General features: G+C 41.8%; 1 protein-coding gene across 1 annotated transcript in view; it reads right to left on the reverse strand.

Annotated features, from left to right (window-relative positions):
• LOC130743306 (linoleate 9S-lipoxygenase-like) overlaps positions 1–27,447 on the reverse strand; it is a 38,823-nt gene extending 11,376 nt beyond the window's left edge. Inside the window, exons 1-6 of the mRNA XM_057595498.1 lie at positions 27,184–27,447; positions 26,790–27,070; positions 26,022–26,265; positions 24,767–25,105; positions 24,423–24,508; positions 22,698–22,787 (exon numbers count right to left, since the gene is read on the reverse strand). Coding sequence (XP_057451481.1) covers positions 22,698–22,787; positions 24,423–24,508; positions 24,767–25,105; positions 26,022–26,265; positions 26,790–27,070; positions 27,184–27,406 — 1,263 coding nt within the window. The 5' untranslated portion in view covers positions 27,407–27,447. The remainder of the gene's footprint in view (positions 1–22,697; positions 22,788–24,422; positions 24,509–24,766; positions 25,106–26,021; positions 26,266–26,789; positions 27,071–27,183) is intronic.
• Positions 27,448–27,939: the final 492 nt, after the last annotated feature.

Below are 27,939 nucleotides of genomic sequence, written 5' to 3' on the forward strand. Positions count from 1 at the left end.
CCAAAACGCAACAAACTTCAAGGAAATGGCATCCTACATTGCCTGTTTGGAAGAGCTCAGAAAGAAAGCTTTTGATGAAGATCTCTTCATCAACGTTAGGCATCCGGAGGATCCCAACGTTGACGACCTGACCAACAAGCTGCTAGGAATGGATTTGAGTCCAGAGATGGACATTATCCTCAGAAATTTCCTCTGCTTCGTGGAGGAGATTTAAGAGCTCTGCCGGCGGGAGCTGGATCTGCTGGAGGAGATAGGAGCAGTGAAAACAGCTCTGGAGACGGCGGAAGAAGGTCCTGAGAAGCTGGAGCTAAGCCGAAGACTGTGCAACCTAGAGTACAGGCAATGCCATTTGGAGTATGAGAGGACAGAGCAACGCAAAGAATGTAGGAAAATAGGAGAGATCCACCCTTTTGAATGTATAAAGTCAAATATTTGAATAAAAGTTTTGTTTCCCGAATTGTTTTGACGTGCATCATTATGAATCATACGAGCAAACAAATAACAGAGTCAGTAAATCGTCACGACACAAACAGATAAATGAAGGAATAAGTGAATAATTAAATGAGCGAAGGATAGTTAAGTGGGCGAGGCGGGCGGCCCGCTACTTATCTTCGCCTTTCATTGATCGCCGCTTAGCACGTGTTTTCAGTGCTAGTCTCCTAGTTTTGCGTGAGTAATTTTCGAGAGTGTGCTACGTATAACTAGGACTTTCGCTCGGTATTTTACTTAGGCTTTTGTTCGCACCAATATTTACCGTAAGAGCAGGTTCGACCCCTCCAGCCTTATTAGGTGGGGACTTACAGTTGCTCGGGGCCCAATGGCCATATGAGTTTACTAGAGACTTTTGGCCTAGTTAAAAAATGCTTCCCGCGTTTCAGGAAGACTCGACTCGCCCAAATTTCGGGGAGGTTCTTTGGATAAGGAGCTTTATTCACGCACGCCGCCAACGGGTGGCGACGGGAATCTCATCCGCACACGTCGCCTGCAGGGGCTACGGTTAGCGCCAAACTTTCCGGAGCGATCCCCAGACATCAAGGTCGTGTTGGGATCGCCACCTTCAGGGAATTTTTCCCACCAGGCTGCCGTCTCAGTTCGATAGTTAGGAGTATTGCTAAGAATATCCTTTTGTATTTGATTTGTTTAAATTTTTACATCGAGGGATGCCTCGTTAAAAAACTCCCGTGTCGGAGAAAAAGAGTGCATCTTTATTTTTAGTCCTACCTTCCTGGTTGCTTCCTTGGTCATAGTATTACACCCAGTATTCCATCCTCGTCGCCCTGCTTGACTTTCTTGTCGTAAGAAGGAATCCATCGTTACTCATCCTCCCACTCGGTGTGCGGGGCTGACTTCATTGGCCTCTTACTCCCATCCACTAGTTGTTCGCATTTCCTCTTATCCCGGTGACTCTGCCACTGTTTATCCTTTTCTCCAGCCTTCCTAGAGAGCTGGTCTAATATGGGTAGCCCCCTAGAAGTGGTTCCTCCTTGCTCCCCACTAAAGAGGTCGACGTTGTCCCTTACCAGCTTACGTAGGCGTCGTTCCTGTTCAATGGTGAGCCTGGGCTCGATTGCCAATATACCTCTACTGGTAGCGTTCATGTCCCAGCTCTCGCCGTATCACTCACTGTTTACTTGAGTAGGGGAAACACTCTTCCCCACCCTTTGGGGTTCCTCGCCCCGTTCTTTCACTTTCTTCGCCCCGTTCACCTTCTCACCGTCCTGCTTTCTTTGTTCACCTGAGATGCTCTGGCTTTGTGTCGCTGGATGCCCTTGCTCGCCTTCAGCCACCCGAATCTCATGACACCTGTGTCCGCTGCCAGCTCCCCTTCTACCATACAAGTTAAGGCAATGGTCGCGGCATTTCCTCGTCCCTTTTTGGTCTATTGCTATCCTTCCTATCCTTCCGCAGGGCAGCGGGTACTTTACCACAAGGTGGGCCGTGGATATAACTGCATGGAGGCGATTTAAAGTGTTTCACCCTATGATGACGTTATAAACTGGCACGACTTGGAGGACCAAATATCTTATCTTCAAGAGCTCGACGTCCTCGCCCACTCCAAAAACTGTGTCCAATTCCACATAGTCGCGCACCTGAACTTGCTTCCCCGAGAATCCTACCAAATTTCTTGTGTATGGCCTTAAATCCTCGTCCCTCAGTCCCAACTGCTCGAATGTGTTCCCGTAGATTATATCGGCCGAGCTACCTTGGTCCAATTACACCCTCTGCACATTGAAACCTCTGATTCTCACCATTACCACCAAGGGGTCATCTGTATGGGTCTTGATTCCCTCAAAATCTGCAGACGATACTACTATGTCTGGATGTTCGCTCCCAAACCTAGTTGGACAACCTTGCATCGGTGTTGTTACCCCTGCCTGTCTTCGCCCTACTATTGATACGCCATCGCCACCCTCGCAACCCCCAGCAATGATCACGTTAGCTGTTTCCACCATTCCTTCGCCCCCGCCGCTCTCGGCTTCCTCAGCCTCTTTCCTCTTCGCCGCCCATGGCTGTCTTGCCTTGATTAGCTGCCTGATTTGACCCTTAAGCGTAAAACAGTCGGCGGTGTCATGGCCTTCCAAGTTGTGGTACTCACACTATTTGGGCTGATTCTTCGCCTCACACCCTGGGTCCATTCTGCACTCGCCTTCCCTGTTCATGTCCTCAAATCCTGCTTTCAAAAGTAATTTTGTCAATTCCTTACCTGAGCGCACCTTTGGCCTCGTTTGCTGGTTCGCCTCAGCTGTTCGCCGAGAGCGCCGACTGAGTTGCCCTCCCTTGCTTTTCTTAACAGATCCATCAGCTTTTTTAACCTTTTACTCGCGACTTGCTTCCTCATCTTGTGTCCGTTTCCTCGTCAGAGCCACGTTCGCCGCCCTCTCTTGTTTCCTTTTGTGTGCTTCAATTTCTTCTTTTAGGATGTAGTCTTGCGCTCGGGCGCGGACTTCCGTCATTGAGCTTGCCAGCTCCCTACTTAGTTCGCGGCTAAACTTTCCCCGGGATAAACCGCCTTTGAAAGTGCACACGCACATGCGTGGCTCCAGTTCGTCAAACCTCGCGGATGCAACACTGTATTGTTTCATATATTGTTCCAAGGTTTCACGCTCCCGCTGCCGCATATCAAATAGATCCTCGATCGTTCTTGCGGAGAAATGGCCAAGGAATTTCGATGAGAAGTCGCGGAACTTGGCTAGGGATCCTTGAGGCAAAGCCATAAACCAATCCATAGCTGCTCCTCGGAATGTGGAAGGAAACACTCTACACTTTACCGCGTCGGAAACCGCGCTCATCGCCATCTTTGCATTGAAACGAAGCCAATGATCCTTCGGATCGGTTTTCCCGTCGTACGCCTCCAACGCAAGGTGTGTCATACCGTCTGGCACAGTCACCTCCCGTACTACTGCCGGAAAAGGCTTGACCTCACCAGCGGCCTCAGCTTCCTCTTCTTCTTGATTCCACTGCCGAAGGTGATAATACCTCAATTGCTCCTGTAGACATTCATTTTGCAACCGTAAGTCACCACTTAGAGCACGACGTGCTTCTACACGGCGATGTCCATCCAACCTCGCGGTGCGCGGGGAAGAAATGTAACTTCGCTTGGGTTCCTTGCCACGTCATCCGCGAGATGGCTCCATTAGGCTCTTTTGACGAACCGAGAATTCAACCACAAGCCTCTGAATCGCACAAATTTTCATAGAAACTTGAACTTCCCTAAATTACGAATCGCGTGGGAACCAAATCACGATCCACCAAGAAAAACTAGAGAGAAATCGCACAGAGAAACGAGCTTCACTCAAACGAATCACGATCCACGTAGTCCGGGAAACGAAATCTACTGATCCCCACAGACGGCGCCAAATGTTCTATCCTGAGAACATTGAATGGGGTAGAGTACCCAAAGTGTGAGGAAAACGGTATGAATGTTTTAGAGAGAGAAACTTTAACTGCTAGAGAGAGAATAACTGAATTTGAATCTGATTATTTCTCAAATGAGCTAAGAGTCCTTTACAATTGGTGTTCCCCTCTTATTTATAGAGGCAGAGTTGGGCTTTCGCGCCTTTAATCTATCTAAATGGGCCAATTGGGCCTCGGGGAGAGAGGCCCAAGTCCCTGGCGCGTTCCCTGTATGAGGTTAGTGCTCCTGGGCAAGGGACCCTGGGGTCTCGCCCAGTCCAATTATCCTTATGTCTTTTGGAAATTTTTTTATGTAATCAGACGCATGTTTCATATTTATTTCAGTTGGATATTTAATGGTTTATTTATTTCGAAAGGTTTGCGATGTTAAATACTTCCGCGTGTTTTGAAAAGGTTATGTTTCAAGAGTTTTCGTAAAATTTGAACGTTTATTCATTAATTGAAGATTAATAATTTAATCGACGAAAATTCTATACGAACTTTATGATGTTTGGTTACTCGTGACACTCGAGAAATCGGGGCGTTACACAGAACCGATCCGAAAGATCACCTTCTCTATTTCAATACAAAAATGGTTATTAGTGTGGCATCAGATGCGGTTAGGTGGAGGATGTTTCCTTCAACGCTTAAAGGAACAGTGATGGCATGGTTTACGACCCTGTCACGCGGCTCCATCACCAATTTTCGCGACTTTTCATCGAATTTCTTGATTCAGTTCTTTGCGAGTAAGGTTAAACAAGTTACGATTGATGATCTATATAATGTTCGCCAACAGAGGGCGAAACTTTGAAGCAATATGTGGCGCGTTTCAGCGTAGCTTCTGTAAAAGTGGAGGAATCTGAGCCGCGCGCTTCCGCACGAGCATTCAAGAATGGACTGCTGCTAGGACCATTAAACAACAAGCTAAGCAAGAAACCGACTCGTTCCATGACGGAGGTCCGCTCCCGGACGAGCGTGTACATTTCGGATGAAGAGGATGATACATTCAAGCTTAGCCGCGTGTAACACCTCATTCTATGTTATTAGGTTATTTACTATTTTACTTCAATTATTATGATATATGGTAATTATGTGATTTTATTAGATAATTAAGTAATTATGTGATATATGGAGTGAATAATTTATTAAATTTGTATTTGAGTGAGATAAGATTAAAATAGATAAGGTTGTTGGGTTTAGGTGATATATGGAGTGAAGCCCACTAGTACTACTATTTAAGGATTTTGAGAGAAATAGAAAGAGAGAAATCAAAATTTGAGAATTGGAGAAGTTAGTGATGCAGAATAAAAGAAACGTGAAAGCAAGAAGGGGAGAAAAGTGAAGAAAACCTAGAAGTTGATCTACAAGAGGTAAGGGTTTGAATTCATATTTTATGGATTGGTATATTAGTGGGTAGTGATAGAAAGCATGATTTAGGAACCCTAGGATGCAGATTTTTCTAAAACTGAAACTGGATAGTTTGAATTTAGGGTTTTGAAAAGGAAAACTCAGCAGAAATTTGCGAGCTCTTGAACCCTTTTTCGAGCTGTGTTGATGACCGAATTTGAAGAAGTAGTTTGCATAAAATTTGTAGCCCTTTCTTTTATGAAACTTTTGCCACTGGTTTCACGTGGTTCCGACATCTGTAGCTCAAGTTATATGCATTTTAGTGAGGATGGGTTAAGCTATCTTGTTTCTCACGAACTGTTGTTAGTGTTAGATTTTTCCTGAATTTTATACTTTGAATTTCGACTTGAAAATTTACAGGGATTTAGAAATCTAGTAAAAGAACCCATGGTAAAAATATTAGAATTTTTGGAGGGTTTCACTTTGAATTTCATTATATGGTGTTGTTTCTGAATTGATGTTATGGGTTGAGTTGCTAAGTTACTGTGGTTGCAAATTGTGTAATTGATAACATGTAAGCTATGTTTTGTGAAATTAGAGATGATTTGTATTGTTGACCTGGTGATGAATATGCTAAAATAATTAAGACTTGGAGATGGTCTGAATATGCATATGTTAGTTGTGTTTTGCACAATACACTGCATAGTTGTCAAGAGGCAATGTTTGCTAGTTCTCGTGGAGGCTAGTGACTTGTCCCAAAACTGGAGTGGTTTTGAAAGCCTAGAGCGATGACTTTATTGGTGGTTATCTGTCTGGAGTGGACGCGGTGATACCGCTAAGGATATCAACTTTGGTACCAAAGGCAATTTGCACAGAGTCACACTTGAGTCATATATGTTACTGTACGAAACAATTGGTGTTAAATAATGATAACTGCCATAATTTTGGAGAATTTGTTATTGTGGTAATTGGAGATATGTATATTTGCTTTATCTGAGCTATATTTATGGAGTATTGACATATTGTGAATTTAATTGATTATATTAAATTTCATGATTTATTTTCTTAATTATGTATGAGGTATTTATGGATAAATTTTATAAGCTTATGCATTACTTATTATTATGATAATCCATATGATATGAGTTCTCACCCTTCTGTGGGAATGATGTTCTATGTGACATCGCTCAGGTACCAAGGATAGTCGAGTTTCTCGCGACGGTTAGTTGGAGGAGCTAGTCTTTCATTTATGGTTTAGTTAGGTGAGTCATGCTCTGTCATGTAACACGGGGAACGTTTAGTATTGTACCTGGATGTTAAGAGATAATTTATGAACTCTCTTTATTTATTTTCGGATTATGTTTTATTTTGGAGTTGAAAATAAATCTGTTGTGTTATATATATATGATGTTTGGACATCCATGTTGGAAATTAAAATATTTATTGTGAGGATGGCAGGTGTATTAATTTATGTTTATGAAGAATAAATGTGACACCCTCTATGTTATGCATTTTACTCTGATTTATGCTATAATATTTACGCGGGGTATAGAGGGTGTTACACCGCGCGAGGGAAGAGATGGGAGCTCCTGATAAACACCCTAGGAAGCAAAGACGCGGTCGCGAGAAAAAAAAAATAACTGTAAAACCGACCAAGGAACAACTAGTGCCACCATGGTGGCAAGAAAACGAGGAACGACGTCGCCGATCGGGACGTCAGGGAACTAGCTGGCGAGATGAGGCAGATGTGGTGCTCAACGCCAACTGGGCAAACATTTTTAGGAATGAGGGTAGGAGTTAATAGTGGTGCCCGGAACTTAGGCTAGATCACCATAGAGAGTAATTTTTATTTCACACAAACAAGTTTGATTGGGCATAAGTGATAATTGGCAAAGCTAACTCAGATGTTATCTTCCTAAATTAAGTTTCACAAAGTCTATTTGCTTTCTCACATTTCCCTTCAATTGAACAATTAAATCAAAACCCGCAATCTTATTTTACTTTTGCTTACTAAATCATAGAATTAGTCTGAATCGATAATTGAACACAATCCCTTGGGTACAATATCTTTTATATTACTAAGGACAAATCTGTATACTTGCAGATTGGCTTATCAATGGGCGACGAAAAGAAGAAGGTCGTAATCCAAGAGGTGAACAAGTTGCTGGCAGCTGAGTTTATCCGTGAAATCAAGTACCCCACATGGTTGGCAAACGTCGCGATGGTGAAGAAAGACAATGGCATGTGACGAATGTGCGTGGATTACACAGACTTAAACAAGGCATGTCCAAAGGATTCATATATGTTACCAAGTATCGACAAGTTGGTGGATGGGGCATCGGGCAATGAGTTTTTCAGTTTGATGGACGCTTATTCAGGCTATCATCAAATCTGAATGCACCCATCTGATGAAGATAAGACTACGTTAATGACCGCCAGGGTGAACTACTGTTACCAAACTATGTCGTTTGGGTTGAAGAACGCAGGGGCGACTTATCTGAGGTTAATGGATCGAGTCTTCGCTAACCAAGTTGGAAAAAAAATGGAAGTTTATGTAGATGACATGATTGTGAAGTCGGTACTGGAGGCGAATCATCATGCAGACTTGTCTGAAGCTTTCAGCGAGATTCGTAAGCACAACATACGACTTAACCCAAAAAAGTGCTCCTTCGGGATCCAGGGAGGAAAATTGTTTATCTACTATATCGCCTTGCATTTGTCCGGATTAATTTCGATTCCTCTGGATGTAATCATAAAGCCTAAAAGTTCAGCGCTTGACAGGGCGGATCGCAGCCCTTTCGAGGTTTCTTCCTCACTTAGGCGACAAATCCGCTCCATTTTTCAAATGCCTTAAGAAAAATACAACATTTGAGTGGACTCCCGAATGTGAGGAGGCTTTCGCGCGATTGAAGGAGTTCTTGTCCGCTCCCCCCATCTTTTCAAAGCCAATTCAAGGTCACCTGCTCCACCTATACGTTTCAATTGGGAACAGCGCGATCAGCTCGGTAATCTTGCAGGAAATGGACGCCGAGCAAAAGATCATATACTTTGTAAGCCACACGTGACAAGGGGCAGAAATTAGATATCAAAATAAAGAGAAGGCGGTGTTCGCAGTGCTCGTGACCGCCAGGCGTTTGATGCCCTACTTTCAAAGTTTCCAAGTAAAAGTAAAAAACTGATCTGCCCTTGAGACAGGTCTTGCAGAAACCAGATTTGTCGGGTTGGCTGGTTGCATGGTCGGTAGAGCTGTCGGAATACGGGATGCAATACGACAAGAGTGGGAGAGTCGGAGCGCAAACCTTGGCGGATTTCGTGGTAGAGCTGACGCCGGAGCCCGACGAGAAGGTAGGCACTTAGTGGACGCTATTCGTAGATGGATCCTTGAACGAAAAAACGTGAATAGGGGGCAAGAGTGACATTGGAAGGACCTGGGGAGCTAACTTTGGAGCAGTCTTTAAGGTTCGAATTCAAGGCGAGCAACAATCAGGCAGAATATGAGGCACTGATTGTTGGGCTGGAGTTCGCAATCAAGGTGCGGATTGACAACCTGCTCATTAGGATGGATTCTCAGTTGGTAGTGAATCAGGTAAGTAGGGCTTTCTAGTGAAGGAACCTGACTTGGTTATGTACTTAGAGCGCGTGCGATTCCTGATGGCTCGCCTGCAAGAAGTGAGTGTGGAATTTGTTCCAAGGATAAAGAATCAGAGGGCGGACGCGCTGTCCAAATTGGCGATCACTAGAAAACCCGGAAACAATCGAAGCGTGATTCAGGAAACCCTAGCCCGCCCGAGCATTGAGGCCGAGTTTGTTACGTGCACAGAGCAACAGATAACATGGATGGACCCAATTATAGACGTCCTGGCGGGAGAGCCGAGTGAAGTGGAGAACAGAGGCGAGAGGCGAGCCACTATACCTTGCTGGATGGACACCTGTTTCGTCGAGGGTTTACCTCGCCGCTTCTGAAATGTTTACCACTAGAGAAAAATATGGCGATAATGTCGAAAGTACACGAGGGAGTCTGTGCTACCCACATTGGAGGGAGGTTTTTGGCGTGCAAGGTCTTGCGGCTCGGATTCTACTGGCCGACCATGAGAAAGGATTGCGCTGAATTTGTCAGGAAGTGTGAAAAATGCCAGGTCTTCGCGGATTTACCGAAAGCACCGCCAAAACAGTTTGCAAGCATCGGTGCGCAATGGTCGTTCGCCATGTGGGGAGTCGATTTGATTAGACCGTTTCCGAACGCCAGGTCCTAGATGAGGTTCATTCTGGTGGGGGTGGATTATTTTACAAAGTGGATCGAGGCCGAGCCACTTGCTAAAATCACAGCAGCAAAGATCGTCAATTTCTACTAGAGGAGAATTGTATGTAGGTATTGAGTCCCAAGGGCTATTGTGTCAGACAATGGGACCCAGTTTACTAGTAAGCAAACAAGGTAGTTCTGTAGTGATATGGGAATCCAGATAAGGTTCTCCTCAGTCGAGCACCCCCAAACGAATGGACAAGCTGAGTCCACAAATAAGGTGATCTTGCGCGGCCTAAAGCGCCGTCTTGATGACAAGGCGGGGGCTTGGTTGGATGAACTCCCAGTGGTGATCAAGTCCTACAACACGACGACACAGTCCAGTATGAGGGAAACACCATTCAAAATGACCTATGGATCAGACGCCATGCTACTAGTAGAAATTGGCAACAGATCATGGCGGACTGAGCCGCGGCTGGAGGGCGAGAATGCCGTGAACATGGCGGCAGAACTAGACTTGTTGTCAGAAACCCATGAGGCGGCTCGAGTGCGTGAGGCAGTGATGAAACAAAGTGCATCAAGCAAGTATGATTCCAAGGTTCGTCCGAGGGCGATGTAGAAGGGAGATTTAGTCCTCAAGAGACGAACTGGGAACACAAGGAACAAGTTGAGCCCAAACTGGGAGGGACCCTACTGAATCTTGAAGGTACTAGGCCAAGGGGCATATCATTTGGAGGAGTTGGATGGAAGGTGAGTGCCTCGGGCCTGGAATGCGGCAAACTTGCGATATTACTACAGCTGATGACGGGGGCGACCATGAGCACCGAAGGGCAAGTGCCTTTTAGACTAAAAATAAAGAAACCTTATTCTCCATCTCATACGTTTTTTGACAAGAAACGTCTAAATGAAATTGTATCACAATTCATATGAATGACAGGGTATTTTCAGAAATATTCCTACGATTGACTTAACCAATCGAAAAACTGAATTACGGCGGTTGCTCGGTGGGAAAAATTCCCTGAAGGTGGCGATTCCATTACGACCTTTGAAGTCTGGGAATCGCTCTGGAAAAGTCGGCGCAATCGCTGTTATCCGTTGGCGATGTGTGGGATCAGCTCCTTATCCAACAAGCCTCCCCGGAATAAGGATGAGCATTTCTAACTAGGCAAAGCCTTGGGGACCCCAAATGGCCATTGGGACTCGAGCACCCCAACCCTAATGGGTAAAGACCTCGCCCGACCCGCCCGGCGAGGCCACACTGTTTGTTGAGTGTGCCAAGCCATGGTTGAATAAAACTAAGCAAAAAGTCCTAGTTAAACCTTCACATAATTTAAGATCGTTAAACGTAATTCAGGGTTAAGATTAAAAGCGTACGAAATAGCGCAAGAGAAATAAAATAAAATGATGTATTTAAAAGAAAACGCAAGGCGAAATGGATGCAAAGATAAAGTCTCATTCATTCAAAGCCCCAAGAAGGGCGAAGGAAAATACAGTAAAAATATTAAGTTACATTTCATTGTTGTTATTTTTTTCTCCCCCAGGTTGAAAAGCAAGGATCTCTAGAGGATCTTCAGGGCCGACCAAGCCAGCAGGAGTAACCTCCTTGAAAACTCCCATCAGCGCCATATCAAGGTTTCGGAAAAGGCATTTCACTTGATCCTTGGCGAGAAAGAAGCCGATCGCACGTTGGGCGGGCAATGGCTTCAACAGCTTCATACCTCAGCCTGTCTTCAAGTGCCTAGGCATCAGCCTCAGCCTGAGCTTCTACGTCAGCAATGGCCTTGGGCTTAGCCTCAGCCTCGGCCTTAGCCTTTGCCTCAGCCTCAGCCTCAGCCTCAGCCTCAGCCTTAGCCTTAGCCTCAGCCTCGGCCTCGGCCTCAGCCTTAGCATCAGCAACAACCATGTCCTTCGCTAACAACTCACCCCGAGGAAGTTAAGTTCTCTATTGGCGGCGACGAGGGCTTCATCCTTGGAGGTTACAGCTTCAGCTTGGGCGGCGAGTTCCACCTCCAACTCCCACATCCTCAATTCACGATGGCCCAGGTCAACCCTGACTTCAGCTATCTCAACTGCAATCTTTCCCAACTTGGCCTCCCGAGCAGCCAACTGAGCCACCAACTTATCCTGAAAATCGTAAGCTTTCTGGTTGGTGGTGGAGAGCCCTTCAACCACCACACGAAGCTTGTCAGTCTCAGCATCAGGGGGCTTGAAGCTTTGTGACGCCCGCGCGAGCAAACACCCGGCGCGAAGAAGGCTCGCCAGGGCCAAGTGGTTGGGACCCTCGGTTTCCCCTGCCCTCAGTTCCTCAAAATACGGGTGAGAAAGGAGGAAGGTGGCGGGATCCTCAAGACGGTCGCCTGGTGGACCTTCTTTTTCTCCTGCCGAAGACGGGACTGGTTCTTCCCATTTCCTTGGTAGCGAAAAGGGGAAGAGGAAGAAGTAAGTTGGCCAATCCTTAGAGGGGATGGCGATGACTGGTTGTTGGGAGGCGGTGAGGCCAGATTGGTAGGTGTGGGGCTCGCCGAGCGAGTAGGGGGGGTCAGTGGGGTCCCCAACTCGCCCTGTTGAGTAGAAGATTCCACAATCTGCACATGTATGGGAGTAGCAACGAGGTCGTTCCTTGGTTCCTTGGGGCAGGCTGGGAAGTAGTCTCGCCCTCCAGGCCCACCCGGTTTGGGAACCCTCGCCATCAGCGTCTACCAAGGGGCGACTTCTCTTGCCCCATCAATGTTAAGGGTTGGTGGGACTTGAGCGGCCCTCCTGGTGGCGAGGACACGAAGAAGCTCGGCGTTGGAAAAATTCATATTCTTAAAAAGAAAGGAGAGAGACACACATTAGTAAGTAAAAAAATATAATAACATAAGTAAAATATGCACAAGTTTGCAGATATGAAAAGTAAACAGCAAGTGGCGAGTGGGCAGACACCTAGGTATTGGGTAAGAGAGGAGTTTTTGGAGGCCTTGATGACTTTCGTACAGTCGAGGATGGGGAGCTTGGCGAGAAGACTGATGATGGCCTTGTCATCTTCGGACAAGAACCTCTCAGGCGGTAAAAAGGAAAAAAAAAGGTCCCGTCCCAGAGGGTAATAACTTCTAGATAAGCAGGGTGGAAAATCACAGGAAATCATAAGCGAGAAAAGCTCGTCGTGGGGTTTCTTTTGTAAAGGTTTAGGCATTTGCGCCCAGGGCGAGATTTAAAAAAGATACCCAGCCGCGAGATTGGAGGGATTTGGAGTCAACATAATAAAAATGAAAGAAACGGGCGGGTGATAGTTCGAGTTGGATCGCGCCACAGAGCATCTCAAAACACCTTATGAAGGCCTAAACGTTGGGATGCAGCTGGCAAGGAGCGGCGTTGACCTCACTCAACACCCGGCAGAGTAGGGGTGAGAAGGGGAGTTTCACCCCAAGTTCTCATAACAGATATTCATAAACATAAAAGAAGTGGGACTTCTTGATGTCTCCGCCTGCACGTTGTACCCACGGGCGGTTCGCATCTGTACAACCGCCAGCCCGGAGGACGTTCGCAAAATATTTCTCACGACAGATTCCCCCAGTCTTGCGCTCTAAATTTGCAATGGGGTCGCAAGAGTTGTAGTCCGAGGTTTGGTCAATTGCGTCTTGGGGAGGAGCAGTTTGATAGGGTATTTGAGGTTTCTGAAGGTTTGGAGCTGGTAAGCTTTAATCTCTTCAAGGTCAAGGAGGGGGTTTCCTTCGAAGGGAAGGGTTTCATCTGACATTTCTGGCGTCGACTCGCATGGAGAAGAAGAGGCTGAAGGGGTGTTACGGTTGGTGTCATGGTGGAGGTCATCAGACTGTTGTTTAGGTGACATGGTGGAAAGAGCGATAGTCACAGGAATAAGTGAAAGGAAAAGCGAGAACGTGATGAGGACAAGGACAGGGACAAGGGCCATGGAGCACTAAAAGGACTTGGAGGGCCCATGACTAGGGCAAGGGCTAAAAGGGCCAAGGAAGCACTTCAACAGATGATAGCATTAGCTCTTGAGGAAGGAACCCATGTGCAAGAACTTGAGCCCAAATTGGTGAATTTCCTCGTGAACTATGAAGAGGAAATCGTCCAAGATCAGCCTAATTAATTGGAGCTGAGTTCGAATTTTATTTCTAGTTTTTTCAATCCAATAAGGCCCTAATCCACCAAGGATGCATTAGCAATTAATGGACCTGAAATGGAAGCACGTGGGGCGTGAATAAGAAGGCTTTAAGGGAGGAATATTCCAAGTTTGCATCAGCTCTTGATGGCTGAAGTAAAACTCCAAGAATCTCCTTCAATTGAAGTTAATTTTCTGTTTTTGTTTAATGTAATGAGATAAAGTTTAGGGGTTGTTACAAGCTGAGCTTGACCAACTCATTAGGAGTTTTTATTTGAATTTTCAGCTCATAATTGGATGTTAAAACTCCATAATTAGTCATTAATTGGAGTTAAGACCATGTCTCACCTTTGTAATTCAAAAACAAAGCCAAACTCTATTAAAAGGGAGGGACGACCAAGTATGGACACATGAATGAATAAGATTATTTTCTTTGAGTTAGTTCAGTTTGTTGAGAGTGATTCTCATATCCCTTGAGTGATTCAAGACCTTGACTTATCAAAGGTTTGCCACCACCTTTGTGTGACGTCTGCACTTCCACATCCATAAAGTTCCATTCCAATTCTGTCCATCTTTTCCTTGCACGTAATTCTTCTTTGTTTTTCCCTTCCAACTCTGATTTCTCAAGTCCTAAAATCATCCTAGACGATCCATCAAGCCCTTGCTCCACCTTGGGTCATATCATTTGGTAATCAGAGCTCCGGTTCTAGGATTTTTGTTTCTTTTCTTATCTAGAATTCTGGTTAGCAACTCTTTGTCATTTCTTGTTACCTTGATTTTAGTTTTTGTTTCTTTTGACTGAACCATTGCAAAAGTTAAGCCTTGTTAATTGTTCAGAATCAAAAACAAATTACCAAACGAAAATTCAAAAAAAAAAATGGCTGAATGGTTCTTGTTTAATTAGCCAAATTCAATTGTTCAAGGTAATTTTGTTGCTAGCATTCCAATTTATTTTCTTCTTCTATTTGTTCTTGAATTCTTCTTTAGTCTCTAAATATTTTGAGTCCTTTCCATTTCTGTTGTGATTTGTCTTGTCTTCTTTTGTTTCATATCCTAAAGTCTATCCTAAGCCTTGAGACTTTGCACAAATTGGGGGTGTTCCTTTGTGTGTCTTAACTTTGATTTACTCAAGAGATTGTGAGAACTTTTGAGTGGAAAAAAGCAAAAGTGCACATCATAGAAAAAAGCTAATTTGAGGGAAAACACGAGTGAAGTGAGTTAAACACTAACATTTTTTTTTCTGTTCGACTTGAATCTTTTCATTTGTTCAAAGATGTCAGGAGAAGAGGAGGAACAACCAGCAGTGCAACTTTCGACCATCGAAATGCGGGCTCTTACTCAACATCTGGAAAACTTAATGAGGAGGCAAATTGAAGAGATCCACGAAAGGCTGGATCAAATGGAGAACCGGAACAATAGTGACAGTGAAGACGGGAGGCCACGACGAATTCGTGAAAATCCTAGACCTGCTCGGATTGAAGGAGTCAAATTCCAAATTCCTCCTTTTAAGGGAAAGAGTGATCCAGAGGCATACTTGGAGTGGGAACTCAAAATAGAGCATGTCTTTGCTTGCAACAACTATGAGGAGGACCAAAAGGTGAAACTTGCAACTGCTCACTTTTCAGACTATGCTCTTGTTTGGTGGAATAAGTTTGCCAAAGAGAGATTGAGAAATGAGGAGCCAGCGGTGGAAACATGGGCTGAAATGAAACGAATCATGAGAAAAAGATATGTCCCTTCAAGCCATGCTAGGGATGTAAAATTTAAACTTCAAAAACTTACCCAAGGCAGCAAGAGTGTTGAGGAGTATTACAAAGAACTTGAGGTGCTTATGTTGCAAGCCAATCTTGAGGAGGATGAAGAGGTAACCATGATTCGATTTATTAATGGTTTATCTAATGATATTAGAGATATTGTAGAACTTCAGGAATATGTAGACATGGAGGAATTGCTGCACAATGCCACTAAAGTTGAGCAACAACTCCAAAGGAAAGGGCTTGCAAGGAAGAGTTCTACCAATTCCAATTCATCTTGGAGAGACAGAATGAAGGATGAAGGGCCGAGCACCCTTAGCAAACCAGCCACCAAACCACAAGCTTCAGCTTCTTCAAAGGGACTTGAACAACCATCCAAAAAGAGCAAAGAGGTCAAGTGCTTCAAATGCCAAGGTATGGGACATTATGCTTATGAATGTGCCTCAAAAAAGACCATGATTCTTAAGGATGATGGAGACTACACCAGTGAGTCCGAAGGAGAACAAAGTGAAGAAGAAGAGGAGGCAGCCATGAATGGTGAACTGTTGATGATCCGGAGAATGCTTGGTAGCCAACAAAAGCCAAAGAAAGAAAGCCAAAGAGAGAATATCTTTCACACAAGATGTTATGTCAATGGGCAGATTTGCTTGATGATTGTTGATGGCGGGAGCTGTACTAATGTGGCTAGTGAAAGAATGGTGGAGAAGCTGAACCTGGTCACACAACCACATCCTTGGCCATACAAACTTCAATGGCTCAGCCACTATGGAGAAATACAAGTAAGTAAGCAAGTTGAAGTTGACTTTTCCATTGGCAAATACAAGGATAAGGTTCTTTGTGATGTTGTTCCCATGGAGGCTAGTCACATACTGTTGGGAAGACCATGGCAATATGAAACCAACTCTGATCATAATGGCAGCACCAACAAGATCTCATTCCAACATCATGGCCAGAAAATTACGCTCAAACCTTTGAGCCCTAGGGAGGTGCGTGAGGATCAAAAGAAAATGAGAGAAAAGATTGAACAAGAGAGAAAAGAAAAGAGTGAGACACTTGAGAGAAAGCAAAAAGAAAAGAGTGAAATACTTGAGAGAAAAGAAATTTGTTTGATCAAAAAGAGAGAGGTGAAAAGGATGATAGCTTCAAAACAGATCCTATACTTGATGTTTTGCAAAAATCAGATTTTGAACACTAACACTTTTGAAAATTTTGAACTGCCTTCTAGTGTTAAATCTCTTTTGCAGAATTATGAGGATGTGTTTCCAACAAGTGTTCCAAGTGGTCTACCACCACTGAGAGGAATTGAGCATCAAATTGATCTCATTCCGGGAGCTTCTTTGCCTAATAGGCCAGCATATAGAAGCAACCCACAAGAAACCACTGAAATTCAAAGACAAGTGGAAGAACTCTTGAACAAAGGGTGGGTAAGAAATAGCATGAGTCCTTGTGTTGTACCGGTGATTTTGGTACCAAAGAAAGATGGGACTTGGAGAATGTGCTCTGATTGTAGAGCCTTAAATAACATCACCATTAAGTATAGTCACCCTATTCCTAGACTTGATGATTTGCTTGATGAATTGCATGGAGCATGTTATTTTTCTAAAATTGATTTGAAAAGTGGTTACAATCAAATAAGGATTAAAGAAGGGGATGAATGAAAAACTGCTTTCAAAACTAAATATGGTTTGTATGAATGGTTGGTTATGCCTTTTGGTTTAACTAATGCACCTAGTACTTTTATGAGACTAATGAACCATGTTTTAAGGGAATTCATTGGGAAATTTGTGGTTGTGTACTTTGATGATATTTTGGTCTATAGCACTACTCTTGAGCTGCATGTTGAGCACTTAAGATCTGTCTTGAGTATGCTTAGAAAGGAACAATTGTTTGCCAATCTTGAGAAATGCACTTTTTGCACTGACCATGTTGTGTTTCTTGGTTTTGTTGTGAGCTCGAAAGGAGTGCAGGTTGATGAGAAAAAGATCAAAGCCATTCAAGAGTGGCCCACTCCTAAATCCGTGGGTGATGTAAGAAGTTTTCATGGCTTGACCAGTTTCTACAAGAGGTTTGTAAAGGACTTTAGTACCTTGGCAGCACCCCTAAATGAAGTGGTGAAAAAGAATGTGGGTTTTCATTGGGGAAAGAATCAAGAAGAGGCCTTTGCTTCCCTAAAGCATAAGCTTACCCATGCACCTATACTTGCTTTACCTAACTTTGCTAAATCTTTTGAACTTGAATGTGAGGCTTCAAATGTAGGTATTGGTGTTGTGTTGCTTCAAGAAGGCCACCCAATTGCTTATTTTAGTGAAAAGTTAAGCGGAGCTGCCCTTAACTATTCTACTTATGATAAGGAATTGTATGCTTTGGTGAGAGCTTTGAAGACTTGGCAGCATTATCTTTTGCCCAAGGAATTCGTGATCCCTAGTGATCATGAGTCGCTGAAATACTTGAAGGGGCAAGGTAAGTTGAACAAAAGGCATGCCAAATGGGTTGAATTTTTGGAACAATTTCCCTATGTCATAAAACACAAAAAGGGGAAAAGTAACATTGTGGCTGATGCTTTATCTAGGAGACACGTGTTGCTTTCCATGTTAGAGACTAAATTGCTAGGACTTGAACATGTGAAAGAAATGTATGAAAAAGATGATAACTTTGCTGAAATTTTTGTGGCTAGTGAGAAAGTTTCTCAAAATGGATTTTATAGGCACAATGGATTTTTATTTAAAGAATACAGGTTGTGTGTGCCTAAAAGTTCCATTAGAGAACTGCTTGTTAAAGAATCCCATGCTGGGGGATTAATGGGTCATTTCGGAGTCGAAAAGACTCTAGAAACTTTACAGGAACATTTCTATTGGCCCAAAATGAAACATGATGTGATCAAGTTTTGTGAACATTGCATTGTTTGCAAGAAGGCTAAGTCTAAGGTGATGCCACATGGTTTGTATACTCCTTTGCCAATCCCTGAATACCCTTGGGTTGACTTGTCTATGGACTTTGTTTTAGGCCTCCCTAGAACAAAGAGTGGTAAGGATTCAATTTTTGTGGTTGTTGATAGGTTTTCAAAAATGGCTCACTTTATTCCTTGCAGGAAAGCTGATGATGCTTGTCACGTTGCTGATTTGTTCTTTAAAGAAGTTGTAAGACTTCATGGGATGCCTAGAAGCATAGTTAGTGATAGGGACACCAAGTTCCTAAGTCACTTCTGGAGGACTTTATGGGGGAAGTTAGGCACTAAACTTTTGTTCTCCACCACTTGCCACCCACAAACTGATGGGCAAACAGAGGTGGTTAATAGGACCCTAGGCACCTTGCTTAAGACTGTCCTTAAGGCCAATTTAAAGGCTTGGGAGGCGTGTTTGCCTCATGTTGAATTTGCTTACAATAGGGCTGTACATAGCACTACCAATTGCTCTCCATTTGAAGTAGTGTATGGATTTAACCCTTTGACTCCTCTTGATTTGTTGCCTATGCCTAACATTTCTGTTTTCAAGCACAAGGAAGGACAGGGCAAAGCTGAATATGTCAAGAAGATGCATGAGCGTGTGAAGGCTCACATTGAGAGAAAGAATTAGAGTTATGCTAGGGAAGCTAACAAGGGAAGAAATGAGGTGGTGTTCCAACCCGGAGATTGGGTTTGGGTGCACATGAGGAAGGAAAGGTTTCTAGAACATAGGAAATCCAAACTCCAACCTAGAGGGGATAGACCTTTTCAAGTGCTTGAGAGAGTCAATAACAATGCCTACAAAATAGAGCTTCCAGGTGAGTATAACATCAGCTCAACCTTTAATGTCTCTGATTTATCTCTCTTTGATGCAGATGGAGGAGAATATTGATTTGAGGTCAAATCCTTTTCAAGAGGGAGGGAATGATGAGGACAAGGACAGGGACAAGGGCCATGGAGCACTAAAAGGACTTGGAGGGCCCATGACCGGCAAGGGCTAAAAGGGCCAAGGAAGCACTTCAACAGATGATAGCATTAGCTCTTGAGGAAGGAACCCATGTGCAAGAACTTGAGCCCAAATTGGTGAATTTCCTCGTGAACTATGAAGAGGAAATCGTCCAAGATCAGCCCAATTAATTGGAGCTGAGTTCGAATTTTATTTCTAGTTTTTTCAATCCAATAAGGCCCTAATCCACCAAGGATGCATTAGCAATTAATGGACCTGAAATGGAAGCATGTGGGGCGTGAATAAGAAGGCTTTAAGGGAGGAATATTCCAAGTTTGCATCAGCTCTTGATGGCTGAGGTAAAACTCCAAGAATCTCCTTCAATTGAAGTTAATTTTCTGTTTTTGTTTAATGTAATGAGAGAAAGTTTAGGGGCTGTTACAAGCTGAGCTTGACCAACTCATTAGGAGTTTTTATTTTAATTTTTAGCTCAGAATTGGATGTTAAAACTCCATAATTAGTCATTAATTGGAGTTAAGACCATGTCTCACCTTTGTAATTCAAAAACAAAGCCAAACTCTATTAAAAGGGAGGGACGACCAAGCATGGACACATGAATGAATGAGATTATTTTCTCTGAGTTAGTTCAGTTTGCTGAGAGTGATTCTCATATCCCTTGAGTGATTCAAGACCTTGACTTATCAAAGGTTTGCCACCACCTTTGTGTGACGTCTGCACTTCCACATCCATAAAGTTCCATTCCAATTCTGTTCATCTTTTCCTTGCACGAAATTCTTCTTTGTTTTTCCCTTCCAACTCTGATTTCTCAAGTCCTAAAATCATCCTAGACGATCCATCAAGCCCTTGCTCCATCTTGGGTCATATCAGAACGAGTAGAGGAAACTCATTAGGGAAGCTTGCAAAAGGTGGAAGGAGAGGAGTGAACCGCTGAGGTATCGGAACAGTGGGTTCGCCATAGATGTTTCAAAGAGTAAAGAATAGAGAGCAAGTTTGTGAAAGGTTTGTGAAAGGTTTGTGAAAGAAGTAAATGGTTGGAGTATCGAGAGTTTTATAAGTTCGAAAGGGGAACAGGAAGGCACGTGTGAGAAGCCGCAACGTTTGGTGGGAGAACATGCCCCATGATGAGGAAAGAGAGTGGCAGCATTGAGAGGAACGTGTGAGTGGTAGGAGGCGTGCAATTATTGCGCGTGATTGGCTCGAGTTTCGTAACTCGATGACGTGAGGTGACATTTCAAAAATGATAGTTGGGATTTCAAAGATACGCTGACTCCTTCGTTTCTCTAACGTGTCAACACACTAGACGACCAAACTCACCACGATTGCCCCTCAAGTGTGGTGACCAAACACACCACGACCGCCACTCGTGTACTTGTGGACTTGTGAAATTTTACTGCTTTTAAACGCCATGTTGGCGACTTAAATATCTTAGGCATTATTTGTAGTTAGGCGCTTTGATCCTTAAAGACACACTTAGCCCTCATGCTTCGTGCTCGGTGTCTTGTGGACTGGGCGAACCCCTAGGAGGCCTACGCCCAGGGGTTACCCGCCAAGTGGCGGTCGCCAAGCCTGGAGATTAGGCCTCCTTCTGCGAGGCCCAACCGACCCAACATAGGCAGCTAAGCATACTAGGCCCAACTCCCCTACGATAAATAGGGAGCGGTTACCATTTGTAAATGACTCTTGGCTCATTTGAAAAATAACACATGAAATTCAGTTATGCACTCTCTCTAACTCTCTCTCTCTAAATGCAATCTCTCTACCTCTCTACTATAGGGACTATGCCCTCTCTCAATGTTCATGGCAACAAGTATAGGCCTCTCAATTTCTAATGTATCTATTAAGATATTATATATGTGTAGTCAGTTTATATAAATAGGCGTATCCTCCTTAGGTTAGAGCATGAAATTGATTTATTCAGTTATAAAGGGAACCAACCCTATTGAAGAGGAACCGGCCTCTTAGTTCTTTATCTATCTTATTCTCCAATTTTTAAGGTTCTGCCATCATGGAGGAATGACAAACTAACTATTGTTGAGAAATTTCCGAAGTTTGATGGGGTGGATCCGGTGTTTAGATCGCTCGAGCCCAGAAAATCTTCAAGATACACCATTTGCGGGAGCAAGATAAGATGCAATTGGTATTCGTTAGCATGGATGGGGCAGCCGCTCATTTGTTCTATTGTTGTTATCATAACCTCGACCTTACTTAGAATTCATTTATCCCACTCTTGCCTCGACGTTTTGGTAATGGTTATGAGAGGTTGCAATTTCTTAGATAGAGTGGCAGCGTTGACGCCTATGTGCGAGAATTTGAAGCTATGGTTGTTCGAATTCATAATCTTTCTAAAGTCCAGTTGTTGAGATAATTTATGATTGGCCTTAAACTCAAGATTCGTTATTGGGTGCGTTCTTTACGCCCTACCAACGTGTCGCACGCCGTAGAGCTTGCACGAGATGTCGAATTTCGCCTTGCTCATGGACAACTGCGGGCTCTCGTGGTTTCTTGTCCTCCTTCTTCTCACAACGAAGGGGAAATCGTTGCTAGTATTTCGATGGAAGAAGAAGTACTCAAGGAGGACTCAAGCAATCAACATGCTACGCTTACTTCAGAGATTTATAATGAGTTCAAGCAAGACACTACTTTGCTGCTGGAAGGTCTCAAAGAAGATGCTGCCAATATGCCTCATATCAGCACAATCTCTATTGTAGATGCTCTGTTGTCATTGATTGTGAATGTTGTTATGATTGAAAAGGTTTGCAATGCCAAACATCTGGGTACACAATTAATTATGGGTTTTGTGGACAAAGATGGCAACTCAACACGGAGGGGCGAGCCCTCAATGCAGATGCAACTATGGGTCCGCAACGTGTTGTCCAAGCGACCTCCTCCAATGCCGCCGAATATGGTCACTTGGACACTTGTTGTCATAGCGCTTCACTCGGTCTGCTGCATACAATGAAACCTGAGACGAGAAGATTGGATCTACTATGCTACTTCCAACCTTGAGGACAAGGTTGATTTTAGTTTATTTTAATTATAGAGTATATCTTTTGGTTTTAGTGTCAATATTTATTTTATGAGTTTATATTTTATTTTGACTTTTGAGGGTCTATCTTTTATTGAGATATGCTATTTTATTAGGAGTCATATTTTATTAGGATTATATCTTTTAAGATATTATACTTGTTGAGTCAGTTTATTATAAATAGGTGTATCATCCTTAGGTTAGAGCATGAAATTGATTTATTGAGTTGTAATGGGAACCGACCTTATTGAAGAGGAACCAGCCTCTTGGTTCTAAGAGGAACCAGCCTCTTAGTTTTTTATCTATATTATTTTCCAGTTTTTATATAATAAAAATACTAAAAAGATTATCGTTTATCTTCTTTCTCTTATGTTTCTTCACGTTAGGATTTTCGGATCCTAACAAGATTTTTGTTTCAAACCTGAGGAAGTGTCCATCCTTCAAGCTTTTGTTCTATAGTTGATTGTTTCATTGAACTCTGTACTCCGAATTTGTTTTGAGGTGGGAATGTCTGAAAGGTAAATTGAAAACAGCAATGAATAGGCAAAGAATGTGAGTTTAAATAACTTGTTGATCATGCAACAACAAATAGAGTATAATCTTGGAAGTGCTTCTGCCATAATCTTTGAGATAGGTATGACTAGCGAAGTTGTAAGTGATGTTCTTATGACAGCTAAAACAACATTTACTTCATTTAAGTTCTATTTAGCCCTTCATGCTTAGTACTAGGATGACCCTTAGTTATTTGCAATAGAGTATAACCCTAGAATTGCTTCTGCCATAATCTTAAATTTTTTCAAAAGATACAATTCGTGAAACAGTACAACTTTCAATCAGTTCACATCCTTACTGCTAGGATAGAAGAATATGATAGTGACTGTGTTGTACTAATGAAACATGTGATTAATTTCTTCAATTTCTAGAGATAAAACATTGTCCACTAATATTTCAAGTTACTGGTGTCATGTAAAGATCTATCTTTTTCACCTTAGCATTGAACATCCACCTTCTCCACTACAAGAATCAGACTAATTGCGTATTTGGTTTGAACACAGGTATCCCCATGCAAGACTATGTGTGTTTGGATTTCAGTTTGCAAAACAGAGTTTGAGTCAATGTGGGTTTGCAAAACAGAGTTTGGATGAATGTGAGTTTGTTGTAATGTGATTTATGTTTTGATACTTTTATTTTAAAAGTAAGTTTGATAAATTAATTTTGTTTAGATAATATTAACCAAAAGTACTTTCATAGTGTATAATACTATAAAAGTTCAATATCAATGTACCAACCAACTTTCATCCAAAGTAGAAGTGAGGATTGAGTGGAGTTGAGTGAAAGTGGGTTTTGAGCACAAAGTGGGTTAAGGTGAATGTAGGTTGGAGCCATCCAAACATAGTGGCACATTGTTCAATACAACTCAAACCCACATTGAGCTGCCCAAACTGAAAAACAAACACAGCATATATCATGTTGTAGCAGGGAATATCCACAATATGGTGAGGTTAGCTCTCCCAGCGTGTTTTTTCCCATACACGAAACCCACATTTTTCTAATGGGGAATCAGATGTGTACCACTTGAATCAATCACTGATTGGTGCTAATTGAGTAACATTGTGTCAAATAACCACTTAATTCCAAAAGCTTAAGTTGTTGGGTAAGAGTCACTTTAATGGGTATTATATTCTAACACGCTCCCTCACGCAAGAGCCCTTTGGACTTGAAGCGTGGATAAATGCACAGGCCCACCTACCATGTGCTTAATTAAATTCCACTTTTTAATTAGAAAGTGAGGGAAGTAAGGATCGAACTCTAGACCTCTCGGCCATAGAGGCTCTGATACCATGTCAAAATAACCACTTAATCCCAAAAGCTTAAGCTGTTGGATAAGGGTCACTTTAATGGTTTTATATTATATTCTAACACGTTGTACAACTATTTTAAAGGGTTCTATATATTGGTTTCATTTTAAGAAGCAATGTATTGATTTAGCTGTTGGGTAAGGGTCACTTTAATGGTTTTATATTATATTCTAACACGTTGTACAACTATTTTAAAGGGATCTATATATTGGTTTCATTTTAAGAAGCAATGTATTGATTTATGTATCAAGATGTCTACACTGAATGTTTATAAGTACATGAAGTACCGTCAAGCACTGGATTCTGAGTGGGTGAGTTCCCGCAAGCATTTGTCGCCCAAACTCCATGTCATCTTTCCAAGCCCATTCATTTTCTGAAAAGCAAAAGATATCTCAGAAAAACAAGTCATAATTAGTTCATCAACTACTAGCTCTGACATACGGTAAAATTTCCTTCCTTTGAATTAAGGAGAGAACTCTAAATTTAATCAAGTTCAACAAAAGCTATACAATTTTCTAATGAATACCTATGCCATATAGGTTTTATAAAGTTGCCGATGCAACTCAGCTCGTAAACTAACTAACTAACGATGTAACCTGGTATCTAAAATATTTACGTCATAGTTTTTTACCTGATATGATTTGAGGGACATGAAATTGCTGGTAGTTTTCCTTGATTGCAAGAGTCATTTCCTTCAAGTGCTCAACTGGTACAAGTTTCTTCAAGTTGTCTCTGATCCATCCCATAATTGTTTGGCTTCTATTACTAGAGAACATGTCAAGTATCTCGTCGAATGATTGAAAGCTTCGAGAACTTCTCTGAGGTAATGGTTCTCCATTTGATGATAGACATTGAACCATGGCATGGATAGAATTTGATTTGATCTCCTTCAATTTATTGGGGCTGAATCTCTCATCTGAAGGAACATATATGTTGAAATTTCTTCCTTGTGGCCGGCTCCCAGATGGACCTAAATATTTCAATATTAGAGATACATGAAACAAAGGAATGAAAAATCAACTCGAAAGTGACATCTCAGAAAGCTGCTAGACTATTTTGCAGACATGATGTAACTAATACCCTTTGATTTCTAAGGACTATATTCTTGCTTAGATTGAATGTGAGCTGGAGTCAAATTACAAATGCATGTAAAAACACAAAAGCAGAGAATGAAGCTTAATTTGAAATGTTAGGCCTTGTCTATAAAGCAAATAATTTCTGGATTAATGCATGTTAGTAGACTGCAGTTCCAAACTTCCCATTCTTCATGCCATTATGCCAACTAGTATGCTACAAAAGGGTCCTCCTAAGTCCTAACCAGTGGCCTCAGGGAAGAATCAAAAACTACAAATTGTTTATTGGAATGTACAGCGTTAGATTTTTTTTTTGGTACTGAACTACTTTGGTAATTTCGACCCAAGTGTGGTAAAGAAAAATGTGTCCCCAAGAGTGCGGCTATTGAAGATCGAACTTTCGTCAACCTACGGTTTCACTTTTAACCTTTGCGACCAGCATCTACTGGTTGGAATGTACAACTATTAGATAATTTGGTAATTTAAGCCTTATTTTTTAATTGAATGTAACTTGCTATTTTTGAAAGCTTTACCAGTTCCCTAAGAGCACTAGTTAGCATTTTTCATAGTCAAATCATTCTCTAAAGGATATAAGAAAGATGACTGAATGATGTTTTATCCATTTGATGATTAGCCCAAAATTTGTATTTTATTGGTCTAAGTAGTCCTCAAAATATTTGACCTGACAAAATTACACATCCAATTTTTTTTGCGATAATTTGGGACTAATATGTCTGACAAAAATATATTTAAGGGAGTAATTTAGTTACTAACCTTATTAAATTGAAATTGAGGGGCAAGTAAAGTAATTACCTGCTGCTGTACTGCGTTTTCGACCTGTTCTTAGTCTACGTGGATATGGATATAACCTTGAGCCTCCAAGGATTGGTCTAAGATGCTGTGGTCCTTTCTGAGGATCACCAAGGTCATTATAGCAGTCATAGTCATAGATTCGATCCCATTCCTTTCTTTCTCCCATTCCATTGCCCCTCAATCTTTCAAGCTCTTCCTTTCTTTGTTCCACTAGAGCCCTTGGTGTCTGACTTGGAAGGTAGCACTGTCATAGTTATGTGATAACTTCATGTAACACAGAATAGCCAATAAAACAGGCAAGTCTGTTTGTGATTGAAGTATTCATAAATTTATTCAAATAAGTTCCAAAAAGCTTACTGGGAAGTATCAGTCTTTAAATTTGATAACTCCTAAGTAAGTATACATATTCTTTACATAATAATAAATACCGATCCACATGGATTGTGGTGTTTAGTACCAATATTCACCAGCTTTAATAGTGGAAGAAGGGTCGAATTCAAGTTGATTAATCTTAACTCAATAAAAAAACAGATAGAACAAACAACAACTAAATAATTGGTGAAACAAAAGAAAAAATGCACTGGGGTTTTATTTCGTTAACTACTTATTATGCGTCTATCAACTCCAATTACATCACTATAAAAATAAACACAAAAGTCAAAACAATTTATAGGTCGAGCTCCTAAGCAATTTTCATATGTTTACTTTACAGAAATGCGTTTATATTATAAAATAATCTCAAACAAACTTTTCTAGTTGCTGTCTTACTCTATTTGAGAAGAAAAGGCGATCAAATTTGGTCTTCTTGATTGGAAATATCCAAGAATTGCAGTCAAAGTGGATGATGCGACTGTTAGAAGTCTCGATAGATGCACGCAGAAGAAAGAATTTCTTGTATTTATTTTGGACCACAAAAGCTCTTGGAGTTCCAAAATGTGATTCAACTTGTATTTTAGTTTTATATGTCATGGTTTGTGCATCACGGTTATGTCCCTTGTTCCCATCCTCCTTCAAATATGCTTTATCGCTTAACTTCCCTTTACCGGTATCTGTTCAATGCAAATACAAAATTGAAATCATGATAAAATGTTCGCCTTATTAAAACAAAGAGAAAAAGTTACACTATTGTAAATACTAAATAGAAAGTGTAGTTAGTGCTTACTGGGATCCACTTCAGTCCCACTATAAATCTGAACAGAAACTAATTTTCCAGGTATTGATTTCCTGTGATTTTGGACAATCACGAACTTCCCCTTGATAGTGAGTTGTTGTTGGCCAGCTTCACAAATTGGATTCAAGTTATTGAAAATTTTGCCTTTGACGGAAGAGGAGTTCCAATTTAGCATACTAGAAAGCCTTTTTGGAGGTTCTATTCGCGCTTCCATGGCTTGCAATTTTTTTAATTTATTTCGCTATGTATGATCAATGTTTCTCTATTCTCTAACTCTGATCATGTTTTGGTGCAACCTGTTTGAATTCTTTCCTTCAATTGCCCACTTGGCATCAGATACGTTGCTTGCCTTGATGAGCTTTTTTTCTAACTACCAAAATGCTACGAACTCATGTTCTTTAATTTTGTTCGAAAAGGGATCTCAATTTTAGCTTTTAAAATTAAAATACTTTTTAGGGTTGGAAAAATCTAATTGAAATAGTTTTTTCATGAAAAACAATTTTTAAATACCGTTTTCAAAAACTGCAATTAAATAGTCTTTAAATTCTAAAGCTATTTTATTCCCTTTTTTTTTGCTTGAAGAAATATTTCAAAGGGCCTCGTTGGAAGATTATAAACGTTAATGATTATTTTATTTTCGAAAATGAATGAAAACCCAAGAAAAAAATGTACCCATCCAAGGCCTCATTTAAAGTTTAAACTAATAGTAGATTAAAACACGCGCAACGTCGAATACAATTGAGGTTA

The sequence above is a fragment of the Lotus japonicus genome, chromosome 3 (assembly GCF_012489685.1).
Source record: "Lotus japonicus ecotype B-129 chromosome 3, LjGifu_v1.2".
Taxonomy (NCBI): domain Eukaryota; kingdom Viridiplantae; phylum Streptophyta; class Magnoliopsida; order Fabales; family Fabaceae; genus Lotus; species Lotus japonicus.